This window comes from Leptopilina boulardi, unplaced genomic scaffold, assembly GCF_019393585.1.
Source record: "Leptopilina boulardi isolate dan_hultmark-lab unplaced genomic scaffold, ZJU_Lbou_2.1 LbouV2_341, whole genome shotgun sequence".
NCBI classification, from domain to species: domain Eukaryota; kingdom Metazoa; phylum Arthropoda; class Insecta; order Hymenoptera; family Figitidae; genus Leptopilina; species Leptopilina boulardi.
In genome coordinates, this window is record NW_026137909.1 from 4,934,376 (window position 1) to 4,958,653 (window position 24,278).

The following is a 24,278-nucleotide window of genomic DNA, read 5'->3' on the forward strand; positions in this document are numbered from 1 at the left end:
ACTTTAAAATTCTATGAAATTATATAATTATTTCAGGTCTCGGATTATACTACTTTTTCCGACTTATTTTAATAAAATGAGAAATTTTTAAACAAAAAATACGTTTTTTCAGTATTTAATGCAGATCTTCTTTATTTCAATTATTTAACAAATTTTTAACTAAAATTCTTCACTAAATTAATTATTTTTAATAATTTTAATGAAATTATTCACAAATTCAATTATCCTAAACTATTTTTCAATTAAAATTTTTATGGAATTTAATAACTTTATAATTTAAAAAAAAATTAGCAAATATAATTAATTTTTTAATTCAAAATCATTTGAAATTTAATTATTTTTGCAAAAATTTCAATTATTTTTAATGATTTTTATAATATTCTTCGAAAATTTAATTATCTGAAAGCATTTTTCAATTAAAAACTTTTAAAATTCAATTTTTGTATATAATTTCTAATAAATTCTTTATCAACAGAAATCGAGGCGCATAATTAAACTCCAAATTTGTTTTTTCGAATTTTTATTTTCTCGAAAATCGTTTTATCTAAAAGGAATTGACTAGAATTTTTTCAATTCGAATCAGATTATATAATAAAAATAGTTTTGGAATTATTATTTGACAGAATTTTTTAACTTCAAAAGAACATTTTTTTGTAATTTTCAATTTATCGAATAATCATTTCTCATAATTATTATTGTAGCGAATTAGTATTTTTTATAATTTTTTATTTTCCCAAATAAAAGTTTATACTATTTTTTGTATTTTACATAATTACCAATTTCTTATAATAATTTTTTTCTTCGATTCGAGAAAATAGAGATTAGAATAAATAAATATTAGGGGAAATGAAAACAGGGTGTCTAACGGTCAGGGAATTTCAGAAAATTTCATTCCAAAGTTAGAAAAATTTCTGTAAATTTCAATAAAAATTAAAATTTTTTGTGAATTTAAAAATTTTTTAATCTAAAAAAACTTGAATGGTTTTTATTATCATTTGTTATTACCATTAGAAATTAATTTATTGTTAAATATGTCAGTAACCATATTTTTGTCCAAAGAAAGGAGAAATAAGGTTATTATAAAGTCTGGAAAAAATCAAAGAATATCAGGGAGGAGTCAGGGAATTTTTTTCTCAATCCTTGTTAGACAACCTGATTAATTATGTTAAATGATAATTCGCAAAAGAAATAATTTGAATATTATAATAATTCATTAAAATTAAAATTCGGAAAAATAATAATTAAAAAATTTAGAAATTATGTGAAATGGCAATTCGGTAAAATTAAAATTATACAAAATAGCAAATCGTAACTTTTAAAAATATAGGAAACATATAAATTTGATAAATTAAATTTTAGAACAAATAATTGTGTGAAAAAATATTTATTATACAAAATGGTAATTCGAAGAAAAAAAAAATTATAAAAAATTATAATTATGTAAAATCAAAAATAGTATAAACAGTTTTTTTGGAAAAATAAAAATTATGAAAAATACTAATTCGCTACAATAATAATTATGAGAAATGATTATTTGGTAAATTGAAAATTATAAAAATTGTTCTTTCGAAGTTAAAAAATTCTGTCAAATAATAATTTGAAACTATTTTTATTATATAATCTGACGAAATTCGAAAAAACAAATTTGGGGTTTATTCATGCGCCTCCAGAAATCATTAGAAATTTCTCTTATTATAATTATTGTCTGAAATTTAACACAATCTTTTGCAATTCAATTATTTTTAAAAATTTCAATTGAAAAGCTACTAAAATTTAACTATTTCTAAAATTTTTTTGAAAATTTAATAATTTCAATTATAACTCTCCTGAAATTCAATTATTTTCAATCTGAAACCATTTTGCACTTGAAAATGATTTTCAAATTATTGTATTTTTTTCTGTAGTTTCTAATAATTTTTTAAGTAACAGAAATCATCAAACATTTGAAGTTCAATTAATTTCAAAAATCTGAATTGTAAATCTTTGAAAATTTAATTACTTTTAAAAAATTTTATCTAAAATTATTTGATAAATTAATTTTAGTTCTGTAAAATTTAATTATTGTCTGAAAATGAAGAAAATCTTTTTAAATTCAATTGTTTTTAAAAATTTCAACTTTAACTCTTTCTAAAATTATTATTTAAAAATTTATAAAACTTGATTGAGTATTGCCTGAAATTTTTTTGACCATCAAAACTAAAAACAATGCACAGTGGCCGATTTCTCGAAAAACCTGGCCAAAAATCGAAAAATGATATGATTTCAACCAAAATTGGTATACCCATGTTTTTTGGGCTTCTGAATTCAAATTTTACATTGGTTGTGTCAAATTCAAAATGGCGGATCCAAAATGGCCGTTTAGATTTTAAAAAACTTTGCTGAAAATCGAAAAATGATACGATTTCAATCAAAATTGGTATATCCATGTTTTTTGGGCTTCTGAATTCAAATTTTACATTGGTTGTGTCAAATTCAAAATGGCGGATCCAAAATGGCCGTTTAGATTTTAAAAAACTTTGCTGAAAATCGAAAAATGATACGATTTCAATCAAAATTGGTATATCCATGTTTTTTGGGTTTCTGAATTCAAATTTTACATTGGTTGTGTCAAATTCAAAATGGCGGATCCAAAATGGCCGTTTAGATTTTAAAAAACTTTGCTGAAAATCGAAAAATGATACGATTTCAATCAAAATTGGTATATCCATGTTTTTTGGGTTTCTGAATTCAAATTTTACATTTGTTTTATCAAATTCAATATGGCGGATCCAAAATATTTGCTGGTATTATAAAATTGCGTAAATGTGTTAGAGCTTATTTTTTTTAAATTACAGACAGTGCTTAAATTTTAGTTTAAAGCGAATGCGAATGAAGAAAAAGTCAGCCTTTCACGTTCAGTTGCACCGCCGGCCGGTGCAACGCGCTGTCGGTAAACCGCGCTTAGTGAAATAAAAAGTGATACCAAAACTGCAGGGGCAGCTTGGGGCAACTGATTTCAATTAAAATGAATTAAAAATATATTCTAGTTTATGATAATACCAGGTAGAGCGCGGATATCGGTGGATTTCACAACTATTTTCTTGATTTACGTTGATAAAACAATACAAAAATCGTCGCCATGAATAGCGATGTTTAATGTCATTTTTTAAAAACTGTACGTTTTAAATGTGATTATAAATACATTCAACATATTTCATACACCTTTGTTAATAATTCCCAAAAAAAGATATTCAAAAATCTGCTGTATATTAGTATATTTTCACTATTTTAACTGTGACGAAAATTTATAGTTATGAAACGTTCTGAGTAAATCTCTGGCAAAGATCACTTTTACTTGTTCACATAATAAATTGGTGATAAAAAAAGTGTAATTTTTTTTCGCAAAATTATGCAGTGAACCCTCCTTTATAATATTCAACAATAAAAAGTATAAATTTCTAAAAAAAATTTTTTGACTTTTGGCCAGGTTTTTCGGGAAATCGGCCACTGTGCAATGACAAAATTTTTAATTCAAATAAATTGCTTAAATCAGACTTGAAAAAATTATAAAAATGGAATTTTTTTTAGAAATTTGTCTTACTTGAATAAAATTTTGAAAATTTGTCTTACAATTAGTTCAATTATGAAATATTCGAAATAAATTTTCTTGATAATATTCATTATAGAATTATTCTCATTACAGAATTAATAAAATGAATTTAATATCTAATAACATTAGTTACTTAATGAAAAATATTCATTGACCAATTAAATTTTGTTAAAATAAAAAAATTGACTTTTTCGAATTTTTTGGAATATAAATCGACTAAAACGATTCTTCTTTTTGCCTTAAAGTCGATCCGAGACCTGTGAGTTTGAACCGAATGCAGTTCGAATTTGTTAAACTTTGGTTAAAAGCTAAATTAAAATAAGTATTCTCTGAAGAAAACCACACAAAAAAAAATTTTTTTTTGTCAAAATATACGTAAAAACAAGTATAGGGTACGTTTTTAGGTCTGTGTTATTTATTTATTTATTTATTTACAATAATAATATCTTCCCGCAGTCCTAACTGGACTATATATGGGATACAAAATAATGAGAAAAGAAACAAACAATTTAAATCGATGGCAATAAAAATTTTCCAATTATGTTACAAGTTATCTATGAACACGTAAATGATTAACGTAAGAATCGAGACATTTAAGAAAATCTGTTTTAGATGAAAAAAATAAATCAAAATCAGGATTCATATCATTATACATTTGGTTAATATGAAAACACGCAAAAAAAAAATAGGCGCGTTAAACATATATGCTGTACTACGTTTACGATTATAGAAAGGTACAAAATTTCTAGAAGTTAACCTGGGCACTCTGAAATCGACCAAGTTTAGAAAAAAAGAGCAATCAAACTGAGAATTTTATGCGTTATGCGTGGTTGCCATGTTATCAGGGGCTCAATTTTTTGGTAGCATAATTTTCAAATGTCAATAACTTTTATTCGGATCAATGGATTTTAAAATTTTACCAATGTTTTTTGTAGATAATTTTCTACTCTTTTAAGGGGGGAAGCCAAAAAACCGATCTTCTCTATGAAAAATCGGCTAATTTGTTATTATAAAATTAGTAATTTTATTTTTTTTTTCAAAAAAGCTCTCAATGATACCTGATAAATTATGTCAATAAGTACTGTACTAATTTTCAGAACGATTAGTCAAGTAGATTTTGAGTTCAAAAATAACGAGTTTCAGAAAAATACTCAAAAGTATAAAAATTTTACTTAAAGTTTGGCATTATTTTTAAACATAAAAACGCAATTTAAAAAATTACGCAATAGACATTTCTTATGGCTCAGGAATTGCTCTTTCAAATGGTGTATTGGAAAAAATTGCAAATTTAAAAATAAACAAATTACAGATGGTTATTTTATAAAAAAAACATGAATTTTCAATGATTTTTTCAATTTCTTTTTTTTTTAATACACAATTTTTAATAAAAAACACGCAACGCTTTGGCTGATTTGTGTGTTTATATTGCTGAACATCGACCTTATCGACAATGCCGTCTGGCAGTGTTGGATCGTGAATCGCTGAGTTATTTTGATTGGCGTTGCTTGTTTTTCATTAAAAATTGTGTATCTTCGTCAGTTTTGAATAAATCGATCTGAATTTTTCCACAAAACTTCTTCGATATGTGAGGAACAAATGTCTCACTGGAAGTGTTTTCAACGAAAAAGTTCCCCACAGACTTTTTGTCGGCGAAGATAGGAAAACGAGAGTACAGGTAAGTTATTATTTAAATTAATAAATAATTAAATAATTTACGGTTTTTAACTTTTTCATCATGCTATCGTCTTCTCTAGACCTAAATGCGTGGGTATACCAAAGTTGAAGTAAATTCATTAATATTTGTCGGAACTGGAACGATTTGTGTTTAAAAATTCAATAAAATTTGTTGATTGAAAATATTTAGTTTTTTGCAATTATTGTCAAAACTATTCATTCTACAAAAAAAAGTTAAAGGAAAAAAAGATGCGCCGTTTTATTTTCTACAACGTAGTATATTTCAAAAATCAAAATTTTGAATTTTAATTTTTTCGACTTTTTCATTCGTTGACTGGCTTCAGCGCGGCCGGTCCGAGCGTCCGTCTGGTTATTGCATTGGTGTCCTCAATTGTATAGTAGAAAAAAATACTACATACAAGTAAAAAATACAAATTTAATTCTTATAGCATTTATTATAAAAATTGCAATTGTTATTTTAACAGGTAAAAATATTGAGTAACAATAACGGTTTATGTGTATAAAAAATTATTTTCTTATAAAAATATACTATAAAATATTTAAAAAAAAAAAAACGATTTGATTCAGGCAATATTGCGGTGAGTGTGAACATTATAAAAAAACTTAAAACAATTTTTTATTCGTTTTTAAAATTTGGAGAGCGCTTTTCCACAAACGCTGTCATTCCTTCCTTTCTATCAGCCTGTTAAAGAAAAAAATATTTGATAAATAAAACAATATTAAATATATTTAAGGCATTTTTAATAATTTTTTTAATTTAAAAAAAAAAAACTCACCGTGGCAAATGTGCCATGGAACATTCTTTTCTCAAAATGAAGTCCTTCTTCTAAAGTTGTTTCATAGGCTGCAAATAAATAATTAAGTAAATGTTAAAAAAAATAATTTATACTTTGTATATCAAATTTGCAATCAAAAACGAAAACTATGATCTATTAAAAAAAGATCCCAGTTATAAATTTTTTAAATTACCTTTTTTTACCGATTCCTTTGCCATTGAAACTATTAGAGGAGAATGAGATGCAATTTTTTCGCCAAGTTTTATAGCCTCAGAAACAAGTTTATCAGCTGGATATACTTTACTTACGAGTCCTAAAGAAACAAATATATTTTTTTTAAATATATAAATATAATATAAATTATTAATAACAAAAATAACATATTTGTGAGTAGAAACAACAATTACCGCATTTTTCAGCTTCCTCCGCATTAATTTGATTCCCAGTGAGAACAATTTCCATAGCTTTACTTTTACCAACAACTCTAGTCAATCTTTGAGTACCACCAGCACCAGGAATTGTTCCTATCGTAATTTCTGGTTGACCAAATCGTGCTTTATCGCCTGCGTATATAATATCGCACATCATGGCTAATTCACAACCACCACCAAGCTGAAAATAAAAATCGAATTCAAATTATCAGAATACAAATTACCTTCAATATTAATTCTATTAAATAACGAATTAATCCTATAATTAGTTCTATGAAATGAAATATAGAAAGGTGAAACCGAACGGGAAAACTGGGAATTAGCCTGGAATTTTGTATACCGGGAAAAAGCCGGGATTTTTAATAAAAACAGGGAATTTTAATTAAATATACATTAAAACTAATATTATATTCTATTAAATTTGTTGAAAAGAAATTTTAAAAAATTTCAAATCAAGTCAATTTTCAAGTCAGTCTGTGACGCTCATTCACGTTATGTTAAAGCTTTAAAAGATAAAAACAAAATAGAAACTCAAGAAAAGGAACAAATTAATAAACAAAAAATTCAAACTAAATAAATTAAAGAGCTTTCTATAAAAGAATAGAAGTTATTAGAAGACACATGAAAGGAAATCGATATACAATTAATGTAGAATTCAATTGACTTACTGCATAACCATTAACTGCAGCAATAATAGGTTTTCTTGCAACTGACACACCATTCCAATGTGTCAAGAAATTTCCTTTAATACAATCTGAATAGTTATTATTTTGCATTTCTTTAATATCTGCACCTAAAATATAATTAATAAATTAGTAATCCGAAATATTTGAAAATCCACAAATTTATAAAGAATTAAATCTCATTGAAAAACTTTCTATATATACAATAGAATCATAATCATCTAAAATCTAACAATATACTAAAAAAAAAATATTTTATTTAAAATTTATACAAAATTAATTTGAATCAATATTAAATGAATAGATTTAAATAATACAAATATTGTTTATAAAAAATAGTCAAAAAAAACCTGCAAAAAAAAAATTTTCCAAATGTTGAGCAATTGGCTTGAAAATCGTTGCTCGGGGGTTTTCGGTGTCGCTGATTACGAATCCGACGTTAGTTTTTCAAAATTCAAAATGGCGGATCCAATATGGCGGATGACTTTTTGAAAATCTAATATTATTGGCCTGAAAATTGTTACTCGGAGGTTTTCGGGGTCGCTGATTACGAATCCTCCGAGTCACAATTTTCAGGCCAATAATATTAGATTTTCAAAAAAGTCATGCGCCATATTGGATCCGCCATTTTGAATTTTGAAAAACTAACGTCGGATTCGTATTTTCAAGCCAATTGCTTAACATTTGGAAAATGTTTTTTGCATGTTTTTTTGACACTCTCTTTGAAAAAAAACCCTAAAATCTAAGGGTTAATTTGACCAAATGAACATTATTATTTTATTATATTTTCGCGCGGTTTTAGTTTTTCAATTTGAATAGAAGGTAAAGTAGACTTTTTAATGAAACAGTAAAGAATTGAATTCAAAATGTGAGGTTAAAAATACAAGTAATGATTATTTTTTATAAAATAACTAAAATTCTTTTTAAAAAAATGTACTAAATACTTATGTTTTAAAGATATTCGGACATTTACTGTAAGTTCGTTCAGTATTAACGGTTATAATTTAAATGGTGTAATAACGAAAATATTTACAAATAAACGTTACATTAGTGGCTTTACCCCGCTCTCCTCTACTTATAAAAAAAAAATAATTTTCAACCCTTCTGAAAATCGAATTTTTTCATAAAAAAATCGCGATTCTTTTATTTTTAAATTATTATTTGAGGAAAACAAATTCAATAAAAATTTTAAACCTTTCTTTAAAAAAAAATTAAGTGAATCTTGTTCTTTTCTTTTTCACATAGAGAGAATTTATTTTTTGTTTTTCTTACCAGCAGCAAATGCCTTTTCGCTTCCAGTAATAACAATAGCGGCAATTGAATTTTCATTATCCAAATTTTTAACTGCCTCATTAACCTCAGTCATCAATTTATCACACAAGGCATTTAATGCCTTTGGTCTGTTTAATGTAATTAAAGCAACATTTTTTTTCTCACCAGTAGTTTCTACTTTAATGAATTCATAATTCTGAACTGCTGCTGCTGCTGCAATTTTTATAATACATTTAAGTTATAAAAGAATAGTAGGTGTTAAAGGCGAATTTTCAAAAATATATTTTATTTGAAAAATTAATAAATCTTTACTTTATTATTTTTAAATATTTTAAGAAGAAAGCAGACGAACAATCGAAACGAGAAAAAAAATGTACGCAATACAAAATTAAAAAATACAAATAATTTATGCAATTTTCATAATTAACATACAATATTGAGATTGTTGCGTACTTACAGGAGTAAAATTTTTTAATTGGAACTGTGTTACTTATATTTTTTCTAAATTCTGCAGCAAAAATTCGATTCACCAAAAGTCTCGGTACAAAGGTGCTTCCCATTTTTGTATAAAGTTTCTAAAATCAATAATTATGAAACAATTAAAATAATACTAATTATATTCTAATATAGAAAGAAATCAATTATACTTTTGAAAAAAAATTCCAACTTAATAGAAAAATATTTTCTTATCTACGTGGAATGAAATAAGGTACAGTTAAAACAGGATTCAGATCAAAGAACCGGTTGTAATTTTCTAACACTCGGAATTCGTTGGTTCTTATTGACAAAAAGTTTTTTTTTACTTTCAATAAGTATTTGTTTATTTCTACAAGAAAAATGAGAGATTTGTCTTTTTAATTTTTCATTTATTGAACAATTATTTTGTTAATAAAAATATTTTTTCACTTTTTAATGAGAATGTAAAAAATTATAACCGGTTCTTTGAACAATAATATTTACAAGAAACCTGTATTTGTATAGAAAACAAAACAATATAAAAAAAATGTTATTTCTAAATAAATAATATAATAATACACACTTGATACAATTTTAATCCTTAGTTAAGTGATGAGAGAAAATGAAACTTAACATATAGACCAGAATGACACCGAATTTACAGATTGATACTGGACTTTTGGACTTTGTACCACAGATATTTCATTATAGTTCCATAAGACAACCGTGACAAACAAAATATATATATATATCAGTGCTGATGTATAACAAATACACTCTTAAAACATGCTGGATACAACTTAGTATATCATATGGAGTAAAGCTATAGCAGATAATATTGTTATTGAGTATAGTATACAATCGTTGTTACGAGCGTAGTTACGTAAATAACGCGCAAGGTTCTTTGATTCGATGATTAATCTTTTGAAATGAAAGCGGGAATTTTAAATAAATATAAAAGTAAATTCTGTATTTTTGTATCGGACGTGGACAAATTAACATAGAGCCTACAAATTTAGCCTACAACTGATTTTGACGTTCTTGGTCTTGTTTTAAAGATGATAAAATTCTGCATAATGCCTCTGATTTTGTTTAAAAAAAAAAAAATTCCAATTCTTTATTTAATGTTAAAGTTGGAAAATTTTTTTCCTCAAAAACAACGTAACTTTTTAAAAAAAGCAATTATTACTTTAACAAAGGCAAAAAATTTTAACGTATTTACCTAGAAACATATTTTGATAGTTAATAAATTTTTTAAAAACCGATCATAATTATTATAAACAGTTTGGTGGATAACAAATAACTTCTTTTTTAACTTTTAGTAATTGAAAACCGAATTTTTTGTATTTGAGATCCAAAAGCAATTACCAATTCAGTAGTTATTATAAATTAATTATTTTTAATTCTTTAAATTTTTGTTGGTTTCCTATTCGAGAAACAGATAATGACCATATACAAAAAAAAGTCCAAATCGAGTTTGAACCACTTTTGATGCTTGAAAATTTTTTAAAACATCAAACTTTGTGATATATCGTTAATAAATCGTAAAATTCGATAAGAAGTAATTTTCTCTATTTTTACTTAAGTGCCTATATTTTTTTATATTTTTAGTTCAATTTTGATCTGTAACTGTTTATTTTCTTCGTAAGATATTTAACGTCCAAGAAAAAAAAATCGGAAGTAATCAATTTACGTGATGCAAATTTACAAGAAAAGTCTCAATCATTTTCTAAAAATTTGTTAAAAATAATGAGTAAGTCCAGAAAAATTCGTAAATTTCTTCTAAACCGTCAATCTGATTAAAAAAATGCTGTAAAATAATTCATTTTTACAGAAAATTTAATCACCTGTAATATGCTTTAAAGAAAATTAAAATCGATCAACTACATCCGAAGATATTTGAAAATTAGTGAACCCACTTTTTTTCAAAACTCAAGAAATTTTGAAATTTAGCTCGAAAACTGTTCTACTTTCTTAAAATCTGACTTAGTGACTTCATATTCGGATTTAGGAGAAAATTTTACATAAGAAATGACAGTGAAATTTAATTTAATTTAATTTTGTATTAAACTTCAATGTTTTTGACGTAAAAAAAGGTTCATAGGGTAAGTGCATCAATTACAGCGCGTTCATAAAAAATAACTATTATTACTATTATATTTAATATAATTGTAAAATGATTTTAAAAAATGATTTTAATCTTTTTTTGATACAATTACTAATAAAAATGCACATTTAAGCAATTATTAATTTAATTATTTGAGATCATATTTTTTACCACGCCGTAATTGAAACATTTTTAATATTTCTATTGGCTCTAATTACAGTGGGCAAAATATCTTCAAAATACACGTAATTTTGGTCACCGTAATTGATACACCTAAACTGATACAAACGCGCCGTAATAGAAAATTTAGTTTTAATTTCTCATATTTGTTTAAATAATCGATTTTTATAAAGTTAAAATTTTTTTTAATATCTAAATAACATAAACTTTTAGTTTAATAAGTCTTAAATTGACTTTATACAACAGAAATGTCGAATTTTCTATTTCAAAGGTGTTTCAACTCGAATCGTAATCGGTTTTAACTCGCCGTAATTAGTGCATTTCCCCTTACATATTTTAAAAATTTGAAAAATCAAGAAATTGTAATCAAGTGAAGAAAAGTATCAAGAAATTTGCAGTGCAATATCTTGAAAAATAATATCTTATTTATATTTGGTACGTTATTTAAGACCTAAAATACTACTAATAAAAAAAAAAGGTGGGAAAAATTACACAGACCTAAAAACCTACCCTATATACTTTTTATGCCTCAATTTTTTTAAATAAAAAATTCTATAATTTTTTGCCTAAAAAATATTTCTTGCAGTTTTCATTAACCAAAAAATGATAAAAAAATATTTTTTAGGCAAAAAATTATAGAATTTTTCATTTTAAAAAAATATTTCTTTAAAAATCGTTTATATAAACGTTGCGTACTTCAGCTTCGTGAATTAGGAAATGTTGCCAATATTGCTGCAAGTTTAGATGTGGTATGGTATTTCTTTGTTTATTTAGTATACGTGACTTTTTCTTGATTTTGTGAATCAGTCACACCTGGTCAACACATGTTTTTATTTTCTATTGTTAGTGGAAAAGGTCCAGAACACTTGAAATGTTCTAGATCTCATAAAATATTGACATTCTTTAAAATTAGTCTCTCTTTTTTATAAAAATCAATATCAAATTTCAAGCTGCGAAACATAAACAAAAGTAACATTAAAAAATATCTGTTCTAAGAGCAGAGACAGATGAGCCAAAAAAATCTTAATTCTTATAAAAATTAGCCTCCCTACTATGCGTTAAAATTAAAAAAAATTCATTTCCCAAAATGAAATAAATAATTCGAGTTACAGTTTCCAAATTTTTATTAAAATTCACAATTTTTTTTTAGTCTTGTTTCAAAATAATTGTCAAAAAATGCGTGACTTTCGGATTTTTGACAAAACAATAATATACAATATATTTTATCACCCATGAAAAATAAAAATAGTAATATCAATAGAGTTTTAAACAAGTAAATTATGACTAACGCTATAACAAAAAACTATTGACACTGATTAATATTAATAACTTGTTTAATTATTAAAGTTCAATTTAAATGCATATACAAAAAACTATAAATATGCAAATATTGTAAAATCAGTTGGCCAGTAGTTTGTATTATTATTATTTTTTTTTTGATAATATAACAATGAAATAACAATAATGATAATATATTATAAAATTATAACACAAAAATTGTCAGTGGTGGTAGTAGTAATTGCTTTTTTTCACACACTCCACACACAATAAATATTACGCATATATATATTTTTTGTTAACTTTAACAACAATCACAACAATAACAACAATATAATGGTAAAATATATATGAGAAATAATAACAAACTATATCAATAAAAATATATTCGCGATCCAAGAAAAATATATATCAATACATTAAAAAAAAAAGAAATTAAATTATTAAAATATATTAAGGAAAACTAAAAATAATGTAAATTAAAATTATTTTTACATTATGTTTTCCATGAATTAAAGAATTTTTCTAAAAAATAGACAAGTTACAGAAAGTCTGTACATATTTTCATCCCTAATTCATTCATATCACTTTTTTGGCAATCATTCATTTTCTTTTACTTAAAAAGTAAAAGAGTATTTTTTTTACTATATATAATATATAAGTGTAACTTATTCAATCAAAAACACAAGCCAAAGCTCGCACCAAACAATGACCTATTCTTGCACACGCCCGTTGCCCTTGTATAACACATTCTTTTCTTCGATTTTTTCTATTTTCTTTTTGTTCATTGTCTTCTGATTTTGATGACCAAAATTGTTCCTGCTCCTCGCAATCGGCACGAGGTGTATTTATTGGTTTTGACATTGGTCCGTTAACACATTGAGTCATCTGTAAATTAAAAATAATTTAAGGGGGGAAAATCACATTAGAGGATTCAAAAAATCGAATTTTCTTTTGCATAAATAGTCAGCTTATGTATTTAAAAATATGTTGAAAAAGTTTTTACAGCGAAATTCGATGTCCTGTCTGTGCTATAGGCAATGAATGAAGCTCGCTCCGAGTAGCGAAGCAGGTTGGTAACGACGTCGCTGAGTAAGTCCCTTTGTGAATTTATGATTTGACTTATGAAGAAGAGGAAGGACTAATGTACGGTGCAGGAATAGTAGATTAAAATGTAAACACTTTAAATGGTTTTTTTTTAATCATAATTTTCAAATTTTCGATACTTTTTTTCAAACGCATTTTTCTCGAAACAGGATTTTTGAAATTGCTGTGCAGGATAGATCAAAATGTTATTGACAGATTGAAAAAAAATAATTGCAAATTGTTATTAAATTTATTATTAAGTGAACTAAACGTTAAAAAGCAAAAAATATTTTAATACCTTTTTTTTAATCAAAAAGACGCAAAATAATAGACTAAAAATTAACGACGCAGCTCCAGGTTTAATGGCTGCTAACTTGGAATATTTTTAATAAAAATGCTTTAAAAAAAATTGTGAGACACAGATAAATATATGTGCAACATAATGTCATTCTTGCATTTCATTAAAAAAAAATTAACGACGCAGCTCCAGGTTTAATAGCTGCTAACTTGGAATGTTTTTAATAAAAATGCTTAAAAAAAATTGTGAGACACAGATAAATATATGTGCAACATAATGTCATTCTTGCATTTCTTTAAAAAAAAATTTCCCCTTTCAAAAAAAATCCCTAAAAACGGCTAAAAAACAGCGTCCTAATGTGGTTTCCCCCCTTAAGGGGAGTCACCACCTTTATTTTGAGTCCTTTAAATTTTAATGTTTGCAGGAAGTTAAATTTTTTTCTTGCATCATTTGGGTCCTAAAAACATACAGGATGGTCAAAAATATAGAATTTTAATTTTTAACCTTCTTAAAATTTTTATTTTTTGAAAAAATTCAAATTTATAAAGACTTTATAAAGTGTTTTAGAAAATTAATATTTTAAATATCTATCTTCTTTCACAATTTTAAGTATTTTTCATCGTGAAATTTTTTCCACAATTTTTTTTTAATAATTCTTCAGAATCTCTCGTATGGATTTTCAAAAATTTTAATTTTGTCAAAAAATAAAAATTCTAAAATGGTTAAAAATTAAAATTCCATATTTTTGATCATCCTATATTATCATTAGACAAATTGTATAGGTCGCTAATTAACATGTAGTAGACGCGACCAAAAATAAATTGAATAAAAATAATAATAATAATAATAATATTTCCAAAGGTTTTTTTATAGCTTCTTTAAAAAAAAGAGATTTTACACTATATTTACCTATAGAAATATATAAATAAACACACCTCGCGTTCTGTAAATTTTGTTGAATTTGTATCTCTTATTTCCATTCCCTGCGAAGATACTTGTTGTCTGTCTACATTTTAATTAGCCTGAAAAATAATAACTTCATATTTTTTAAATCACACATTAAACGCGAGCTTCAGTAGTAATTTTTTTTTGCATTGAATCCAGAAAAGGGACCTTATGTTAAAAAAAATTGTAGATTATGTTTACTGACAGTTTTACCTTGATAAAAAGTTTCTTTTTAATAAGGTAATCTCAAAATTAATTTTTATTCAATTTTTTGAATGTAATGGAGACTTAAACAGTTTTATTAAGAATTGATTCTCCGCAAGTATTTTCATTTCAAAAATCACAAACATAACCTAAAAATTTTTTTTGCGTAAGGTCCCTTTTCTCGTAAAGCAGTCACATATCTAATTCCAGTTAAATATGAAAATTCTAATTAATTAATATACGTGAAAGGTTTATTTTTTGAAATAAAACATACAAAAATTTTCTAGTTTTCATTTTATAAAATACCTATAACATTTTTTAATTTTAAAAATTCGGAAAAATTTTGTTTTCGTTATTTATAGACACTCTTTAATTATTGACATAATGCTTTTCTTACTAATAATAAATGCATTTTGCCAGATTACTTAATGTCGCACATTATTTTTGTAAGTTTACATGTTTTTTTTAATAGTAATTTGAATTTCAATAAATATGGAAATTTTAATAATATAATATGCGGTATGTGTTAACTATGGACAAATACAATCATCATGTCGGTGAATGAATTAAAGGTGCTAATTAGATGTAACTGAGTGATTTCTTTAGAAATCGTTATAGTGATGGATAATGAATGCAATTATATATATTTATTTATATACTACTATACATATTTTTGTTTGCAACAATATTATTAAATAAATAATGACCGGGCCAAAGAATGAAAATTTTTCAAAATTTTTATTGCATATTTAACAGTTTTTTTAAAAAATATTATTTTAATTATTTTTACAAAAAGTTTACTTGGGTTGAAGTTTGGTAGTAATTTTAATCTGTTATTTCGTTAAAAAAATTACCAAAAATAATTTTACTAAAAATTACAATTATTTCTTTTCCCCACAGCACAGAAACTTTCCTAAAGATTTCCTAAAGATTTATTTGAAATGTTTGGAATATTTCAAATAAATCCTTAGGAAATCTTTAGGAAAGTTTCGGTGCTGTGGGGGTTATTAATATTATTGGGAATGATATCTGCAAGATGCAAATAAAATAAAGATTGTTTTGAATTTTTTTTAAATATAATTATATTTTATAGAAGTTGAGTCATCGAAACGACTTTTGATAAAAACGAATAGTTTATGTACTAAGTTTTATGCAAATTGCAGCCCGAATAAGATTTTTTTTTTTGAGTTGGATCACTTGAGAAATTTTTTCTCATATTTATAAATTGTTAATTTCAAATTTAACTTTCCGTGTTCTTTAACAATCGAATAAATGTGTGAATCAATTGTATTAGATATTTTTAACAGATATCATAAACAATACTCAATGTGTTAAAATTAGTTGTTAATTGAGTTGTCATATTGTTTGTAAATTTTTGCCCTTGAATGCTTAGTTAAAAATAAATGAATCAGTAAAAATTTTATTTTAATGTATAATAACGAACAAATTAAATTCAAATCGTCAGGTTTTAAATTTTCCTGTTAATCATACTTTTTCGAAAAACTAATTTGCAAAGAGTTTAAACCGAAAAAATAAATTTTGAACAATTTTCAAATCCAAAAAATTTTAAATTTGAAAAAGAAATCAATATTTTCGTCTCTGAAAAAGGCCAAAAAATGACTCGATTAGTCAGAAAGTAAAAAAGATCTAAAGAACTCGTAAAATTTTGAATGGGAATCCGATGAATAGACAAAAAAAAAAGTTTTTATTCTTTTTATAATGCATCACAATATTTTGTCAGATATACAATATATTAAATGTGCATGCATTGCATTAACGAATAAATATTCTATTATATTTTCATATGCAAAAAAGTTATGTATATGGTGTGTTATCATATACACAGTTTTAAAAGAGGATAATGAAGACACTATCTATTTCTTTTTTCTGTATCGTTAAATGTAAGGAACACATATGTTATTTATATACTAAAGAAAAGGTATATAAAGAGTGGGAACTTACTATCGCCATATAATTGCAAACATTACAGCCTCAAACTATATATATATATATATATATATATATATATATATATATATGTATATACGACATGTTTACCAAATGACCTCATACTCGGTATCTTTTAAAAAGTGGCTCATCTTACTTTTGCAAAAGACCTAATATTACTTTCAATTGTATATAAAAAACGAAAGTCAACAAATTCTATTGTATTCATTTCATGTAGTATGTAAAAAAAAGTTTGTATAAACATTTTGAGATGTATATGAATAAGCTCTAAAAATTTATTAATTATTGGAGTTTTTATATTTGACAAGAATTACATGTTTAGACAGTATTTTTTTCAAATTAATTTAATCGAATTTAAATTAAACAGAAATTAATTTAAAGGGGGATACACCAGTTGTAAATTTCGAAAAATCGATTTTTTTACGTATCTGTTAATTTTTATGTTGATCCGGTAAAAAATTAATAAGATATACAGCACAATGCTGAGGCGCGTTAGATATGGCGCCAAAGATAATACAACGGTTTCCCTTTTATTCTCCTCTTCGGAAGAGGAGAATTGGAAGAATTGTTATATGGTTCAGAAATTGATAACTCATTGTAAAATCAAAAAAAATTTCTTCTAGACAAAAAAGTAAGTTAAATGTGTTTTTCTCAAAATGACATTTTTAAAGTCAGTGACCACGAATACTCAAAAAGCATTCTGGTAGGAAAAAAAATGAGACAGTAATTTCTGAACAAGAGACTTTAAATAGAACTGAAAAGGATTTCGATGAATTCATGCAAGAATTAGGTATAACCGTTAAAAAAGTAAAAAAGGGATTGGGAAAATTAACTATTAAACAAAAAGAAAATTTTGACACATGCACAAAAGAAAGGTCTAAAATATGTAAAAAAAATTGAACAAAATGAAAAAGAAATCGAACAATTAAACTGTATGACAGAGTTGAAACAAGTATCGAAATTAATAAAAAATTTTACGAAAATCTAAAATTTTTAGATGAATCATTGGATAAAGTAGGTAATAGGATTCATAATATAGACAGGAAGATTAATGACTTACATTTATGTACAGAAAAAAACACAATTTTAAGTTAAGATAATGAAAATAAAATTAAAACAATTTCAAAAAAATCAAGTACATTTTGAACAAAGAATAAGTAGATTACAAGACAGGGGACAAGTTCCTACTATATGTAGCTATTTATGCTTGAAAAAAAAATATTTTTTATTCTTGATTTGTAGTAAAAGGTATATTGGCAAAGTTTCAAAACATTCGATAGAAAAATCTTATTTAAAAAAATTTCCAAAAAAACACCTTATTTTTCAATTGTCACACTGGTATAGCCCCTTATATCCGCTTGGAAAGATTTCCCGGAAAGTACCCCCTGGAGGTTCTATCAGAATTCCGCCGGAACTTCCAACGTAATTCCGTCGGAGTTCCAAAGAATTTTCGATGGAATTCCGATTAATTTTTTTTTTTCAAAATTTTTAGAGTCCTAATTCCGTCAGAATTTCGTCGGAATCCCATCGGAAATTCTTTGGAACTCCGAAGGAATTACGTTGGAAGTTCCGGCGGAATTCTAATAGAACCTCCAGGGGCACTTTCCGGGGAATCTTTCCAAGTGGGAAATTATAAATTTTTTTATTAGTGTATTTTTCATTTTTATTGTAATTTTTTATATCAAATTTTAATAAATATTAATTAAATGCATGGAAAAATTAATAAAAAGCAAACAAAAAAAATGTCAACATTACGCGGTATTCCCAAGCGGTCACCCATCCAAGTACTAACCGCGCTCAACGTTGCTTAACTTAAGTGATCGGACGAGAACTTGTTTTTTCAACGTGAAATGAACGTTGACGTAAATAAATATTCGTTTAAGATACACCTTAAGTGGCTTTTCATTTCAATACAATATTTTCCTCTCTAAATCTGAATTAGTGAAAAGTGAGCTACTAATTTAAATTAGTAAGAATTTTCATTAATTTTTAGTAACTTTTTACCAAAACTTTAGTAAAAAACTTCAGATTCGTAATCAGCGACCCCGAAAACCCCCGTATAACAAGTTTTAAGGGAATTTGACCATTTCTTAATTTTTATGTCCGCCATATTGGATCCGCCATTTTGAATTTTAAAAAACTAACTTCAGATTCGTAATCAGCGACCCCGAAAACCCCCGTATAACAAGTTTTAAGGGAATTTGACCATTTCTTAATTTTTATGTCCGCCATATTGGATCCGCCATTTTGAATTTTGAAAAACTAACTTCAGATTCGTAATCAGCGACCCCGAAAACCCCCGAGTAATGATTTTCAAAACGATTACTTTACTTTTTGGTCTAATGTCCGGTTTTTTTCGATTTGGCCCCACTGTGTAATGTGAATTAGTAGCTCACTTTTTACTAATACAAATTTAGAGAGTCTATTTATTTAATATATTATACTATATTATACTATATTAAAAAATTTAATATTAAAATTATTATTCTAGTTTTTTAAAAAAATTTCTGAATTAAAAAATTCACGTTGTAAAAAGTCTTGTTTTTCAATTTTTTTATTTAATCAACTGTTAAAATAATTTTTTTTCCTTACAACTTAAATTCGTTATTAAAATACAATGGTAAATACAGTTTATAAAATAATTCCCCAAAAAAAATAAGAGTATATCCCAAAATGATTCCTATATATAAATGAAAAATAGAAAAATCTTCTAAAAATAGACCGTAAATGACTTTGAGTGAAATATATAATGGAATGAATAGCAATCATTTTTTAATGCTTTTTGATATAGAAATGTTGTTGATTCAATATAGCATATTTTTTTTCCTCAATGTTGAGGGTTTTAGTTATATAATCGCGACAAGAAACGTGCTATATAATGAAAACACGTGAGACTGTATTGATCTCGTTTCCTTTCGGTTCTATACGATACGATATACCAAGACGTTATATATACTTGTATTGGTTTAAAAGATGTATCATACATACGATACTGAGGTATATATATATATATATATATATATATATATATATATATATATATATAATTAAATAATGTCGTCACAAAGCATCCCTAATTGGATGATTTTTTTAATGTATAATATTATAATCTCAAATTGTGTGACATTCGATTATAGTAAAAGGAGAACACATTTTTCAAAATTTCTACTTTTGTTAAACATTTTACATTAAAAAATAAACATTTTTCCAAAATACAGGAAATTATTTTCCATAAACAATTATTGAAGAATTTTATTTTTAAAGTACAAGAAAAATATAAAATTTGCAAAATGAAAAACAAAAAAAACATTCGTTAGAAAACCAAATCGTAATTTAATGGGGAAATTAAAGGTTATAATTAATATATACTAAAATTATAATAAACCTTTTTATTATTAACCATAAACAATGAAAGATGCGAATTTGCAGGTGACAGAAATTTTATATTTTTCGAACAAAAATTTGGCCGAAATGTTTCAGTGTGAAGTTCAAATTCTACTAATCAAAAAATTCTTGATAATTATTTGATTTTGAAATTCCCGCTGAATTATTTCGGCCAAATTTTTGTTCGAAAAATATAAAATTTCTATCACTTGGAAATTTGGAATTTTAAAAATTCTATAAAATTACAATTCGGACAAGTAAAAGCTCAATCATGTTAAAAAGAAATTTTATTAAACGTGAATTTAGTTTAATGAAAATATGCCAATATTCGGATAAGTAAAGATTTAATTAAAAAAACAAATTCTGTTAAATTAAAATTCTTTTTTTATAAAAAATTTGTCTAAATATAAATTCTGTTAAATAAAAAAATCGTTGAACTGGAATATCTGCTATATAAAATTTCGGCTAATTATAAACTCTATTAAAATCAGAATTTTGTTAAATAAAAATTCTTCGATATGAAAATTCGGTTTAATATAAAGTTCACTTTATAAAATTCCGCTAAATAGAAATTCGATAATTTATAATTCGACGCCACAAAAATTCCCAGAAGTGAGGAATATTCATACGTTCCTTAGCATTAAAAAAAAATCGTTAATTCGTTATAATTTTTTTCTTCAATTTTGAGTTTTAAAAAAATATTTTTTCAGTTTTCAACTGTGAATTTTAATTCGACTGTAAATTAATATATTAATTAGTGATATACATTTTTTTTTACTTTCATGAATTTGTTAAAAGAAAGTTAATTTTGATTTTAATGTTCAATTTTTTTTTAAATAAAAAATAAAAGCATTTCTATTAAAAAAATTTTATTTTAACACTGATTTATAATTTTGTTTTCTTACATGAAGTAAAATTTTAATTTAGATGACCTTGAAAATCTTTTCAAAATCGATAGATAAAAGCCTTGAATTTTATTTTCAAAGTTTCGTGTCCACCCTAATTTAATATACATATACATAATGTTAGGAAAATTTGTAAATTTTCAAAAATTTGTATCTAAAATAATTTCAAAGACATAAACAAACATCAATTGAATTTTTGCTTAAACGATATTTTTTATTTTTATGTTGACATATTTTCAACGTTTATTTTTATTCTCTTTTATTTTGTGATAAAAGGCGTTGCCTGTTTATAAATTTTTTAAAAATATATTTTTTTATTTTATAAAAATTATTTTATTTTACATGAATTATTTTTTTTTAATATTTTGTTTAAATAAATTTATTTAAATTTTTGTAAAAATAACTAAAAGTCTTGTAAAATTACAATATTTTAATACAAAAAATTGTTGGAAAATTTTAAAAATTTGTAAAATCAAAAAAAAATTCATTTTATTTAAAAATATGGCAAAAAATCATCGGAGATATAGATTTTATATTAAATACTATTTTTAAAAATGCCGAATTTTTTTTATAATACTGAGTAAGCGTAAAATTTCTATGTGATGAAATTTAATAATAATTTTTAGTGAATAGATTTTATAAAATTAATTCGAACATTCAAAAAATAAAAATGACTTTTAAGAAGAATCAAGAATTTGAAGAAATTTTAAAGATAATCGTTTAAAAATATAACAAACGCGGAAAATATTCTTAAATTATTTTTATGCACATAGTTTTAAAAAAAAATTACTAAATTTCAGCAATTTTTGAATAATTGGAAAAACTAAAATCTTATCACGAATTTTTACAAAAGTCGAAAAAAAAGTGTATTCCACAGGTGGAAAAAATTGTTGGGTAATTTTTGTGAAGTGACTCATGATAAAATAAAAATTATTTTTTTTTGAGTACAGTCACTATTTAAATATAAAATTTAAAAATACAAATTAAGTTTGTAAATATATTAAAACGGAAAATAATGATTAGAGATTATTTTTGAGGGTGAAGGTGTAGATAAGATCACCTACAGTTCCCTTTTAAGAATTTTTCTTTTCTTATATTTTTATAATAAAGAAAAAAGTGTACAGATAAAATGTGTATATACATATAAGTATGTATAATTATTTATTAAAATTATTTATTCCAATTTATTAATATTTATAATCATAATAATAAATTAATTATATCTTTTCGTTTTTGTTTATAATGCAAATATATTGGAAACTTGTTAGTTAAATTGTATATTTAAAAAACAAATTTAATATTATAAAAAAAATTAAAATATTCAATTTATTAAAAACTAACAAATTTTGTGTTTTATTAAAAAACTAATTTTTATTTGTAAAAAATATGTTTCATTCCATACGTATATATTCAATTAATAATTTAATAATAAACAATTTTTTTTAATGTTACATCAATAAATTAATAAAGGGAAAATTTTACCTGTTTTTTTACAGCAAATACTAAAAATTTATTGTACTAACGTGCATACATATATTAATATACATATATAGGTTTATGTATACAGGACTGTCGTTTATTATGACACGTGTTGTATAAAACACTGGAATGAAAAAAAAAAAAAATTTTTTCATAAATAAGATATTTTAAAAATAACAAACACTTTCACCTGTACACTTTTTTCTTTAAATTATTATTATAAACTTTTTTATTTATCAAATATTATACTAACATGCAATGGAGCTATGTTTTGTGTAAATTGTGATTATTAAGCTTCTTAATCATTAAAATATTAGGTTAAGAATAGAAAAAAAAAATTACATTTCTTTTTTAATTAAAAATTGATTTACCATTGAATTGTGAATTTACCTTTGACTAAAACGCGCGAATGCTTGTCGTGAAATATATGGGAGAAATGTGGTAGCTCGATACCCGGGGAATTCGCTATACTTAGCTTTGTGGCAAGACGCGCAGACGCTTTTCGCGCTTACTGTTTCGACCCCGACATTAAAGCTTTTTTTTTTTTTAAAAAAAAAAACTATACAATACGAATAGTAAAAAAAAAAAATTAATCTTTATGTTCATTTCTATAAACGAAATCTGTATTCGCAGTTTCGTAACTAATTTGCACAAGTATATATATATTTTTTTGCATTTATCTGAAAATGCTAATTTAAGAACAATATGGATCATATTTGGGATTTTTCTGCTAATATTTTTAAAAATATCTGAATTAAAAGATTTTTTTATCTTCTAATTCAAAGTTTAAAAGATAATTGCAAAAAAAAAAAAATTCTGTTTGGCCGTGTTTTTTTATTATAACTGAGAACAGTATTTATTTAAAAAATTTATTGTATTTTCAATTTTATTTAAAACGTATTATTTTTCTAAATAAAATTATGCAAGAAATTTTAAATTAAAAAAAAAATTTATACATATTTTTCATTTTTTCATTTTAAAAACTAAAAATTATTTTTTATTTTAATGTAGATGATGTAATTAATTATTTTTAGAAATTTTTCATTTAAAACAAGTAAAGAATAATAATTTTTAATTATCAGCGATAAAAATTATAGTATAGAAATTTTTAAATTGCATTATAATTTTTTTAAAGAAAATTTTGTGTTTGATTTTTAAAACTTATGGGCAAATTTTAATTTATGTTTAACCGTTTTTCTATTATTATTACCTATTATTATTATTATTATTATTATTATTATTATTATTATTATTATTATTATTATTATTATTATCAATTTTAATCATAAAAATTGATGAAAAAAATTATTAATCAGCATTGTGATTTCTTTTTTGAGAATTTTTTTTGTTTTTTTTATTTCTTAAACCTTTGAAATTTTGGCAAAAAAAATCTCTCCTACAAAAAAAGGTTTTTCATGCACTAGAGAAATATTATTATTTTTTAACAAAATAAATAAATTTATATTTATAATTAAATAAATTTTATGACTATATATGTATAACACAAAATAGTGTTAAATTTCATATGTAAAAATTTAAACT

The 24,278-nt window shown here is 24.1% G+C and overlaps 1 protein-coding gene and 1 non-coding gene across 2 annotated transcripts; both read right to left on the reverse strand.

Annotated features, from left to right (window-relative positions):
• Nucleotides 1-5,698: 5,698 nt before the first annotated feature.
• On the reverse strand, nt 5,699-9,688 carry LOC127285767 (probable enoyl-CoA hydratase, mitochondrial). Its single transcript, XM_051311944.1, has 8 exons — nt 9,486-9,688; nt 8,904-9,021; nt 8,447-8,659; nt 7,160-7,284; nt 6,468-6,672; nt 6,254-6,373; nt 6,061-6,128; nt 5,699-5,966 (listed from the first exon to the last, which is right to left on the reverse strand). The coding sequence occupies exons 2-8, from the start codon at nt 9,004-9,006 to the stop codon at nt 5,901-5,903; spliced, it is 900 nt and encodes a 299-aa protein (XP_051167901.1). The 5' UTR covers nt 9,007-9,021; nt 9,486-9,688; the 3' UTR covers nt 5,699-5,900.
• Nucleotides 9,689-18,711: 9,023 nt separating this feature from the next.
• Nucleotides 18,712-18,830, reverse strand: LOC127285875 (5S ribosomal RNA). The gene has a single exon (XR_007843666.1). It is a non-coding gene; the product is annotated as a 5S ribosomal RNA (ribosomal RNA).
• Between the last annotated feature and the right edge of the window lie 5,448 nt (nt 18,831-24,278).

What these genes read in the sequence shown, in the direction of transcription:
- LOC127285767 (XM_051311944.1), bottom strand. Translation starts at nt 9,006, where the DNA reads ATGGGAAGCACCTTTGTACCGAGACTTTTGGTGAATCGAATTTTTGCT. An exon ending in CTGCAGTTAATGGTTATGCA is followed by an intron (nt 6,673 to 7,159) that starts GTAAGTCAATTG and finishes TTTTATTTTCAG; the next exon opens with CTTGGTGGTGGTTGTGAATT. An exon ending in GGAGGAAGCTGAAAAATGCG is followed by an intron (nt 6,374 to 6,467) that starts GTAATTGTTGTT and finishes TTGTTTCTTTAG; the next exon opens with GACTCGTAAGTAAAGTATAT.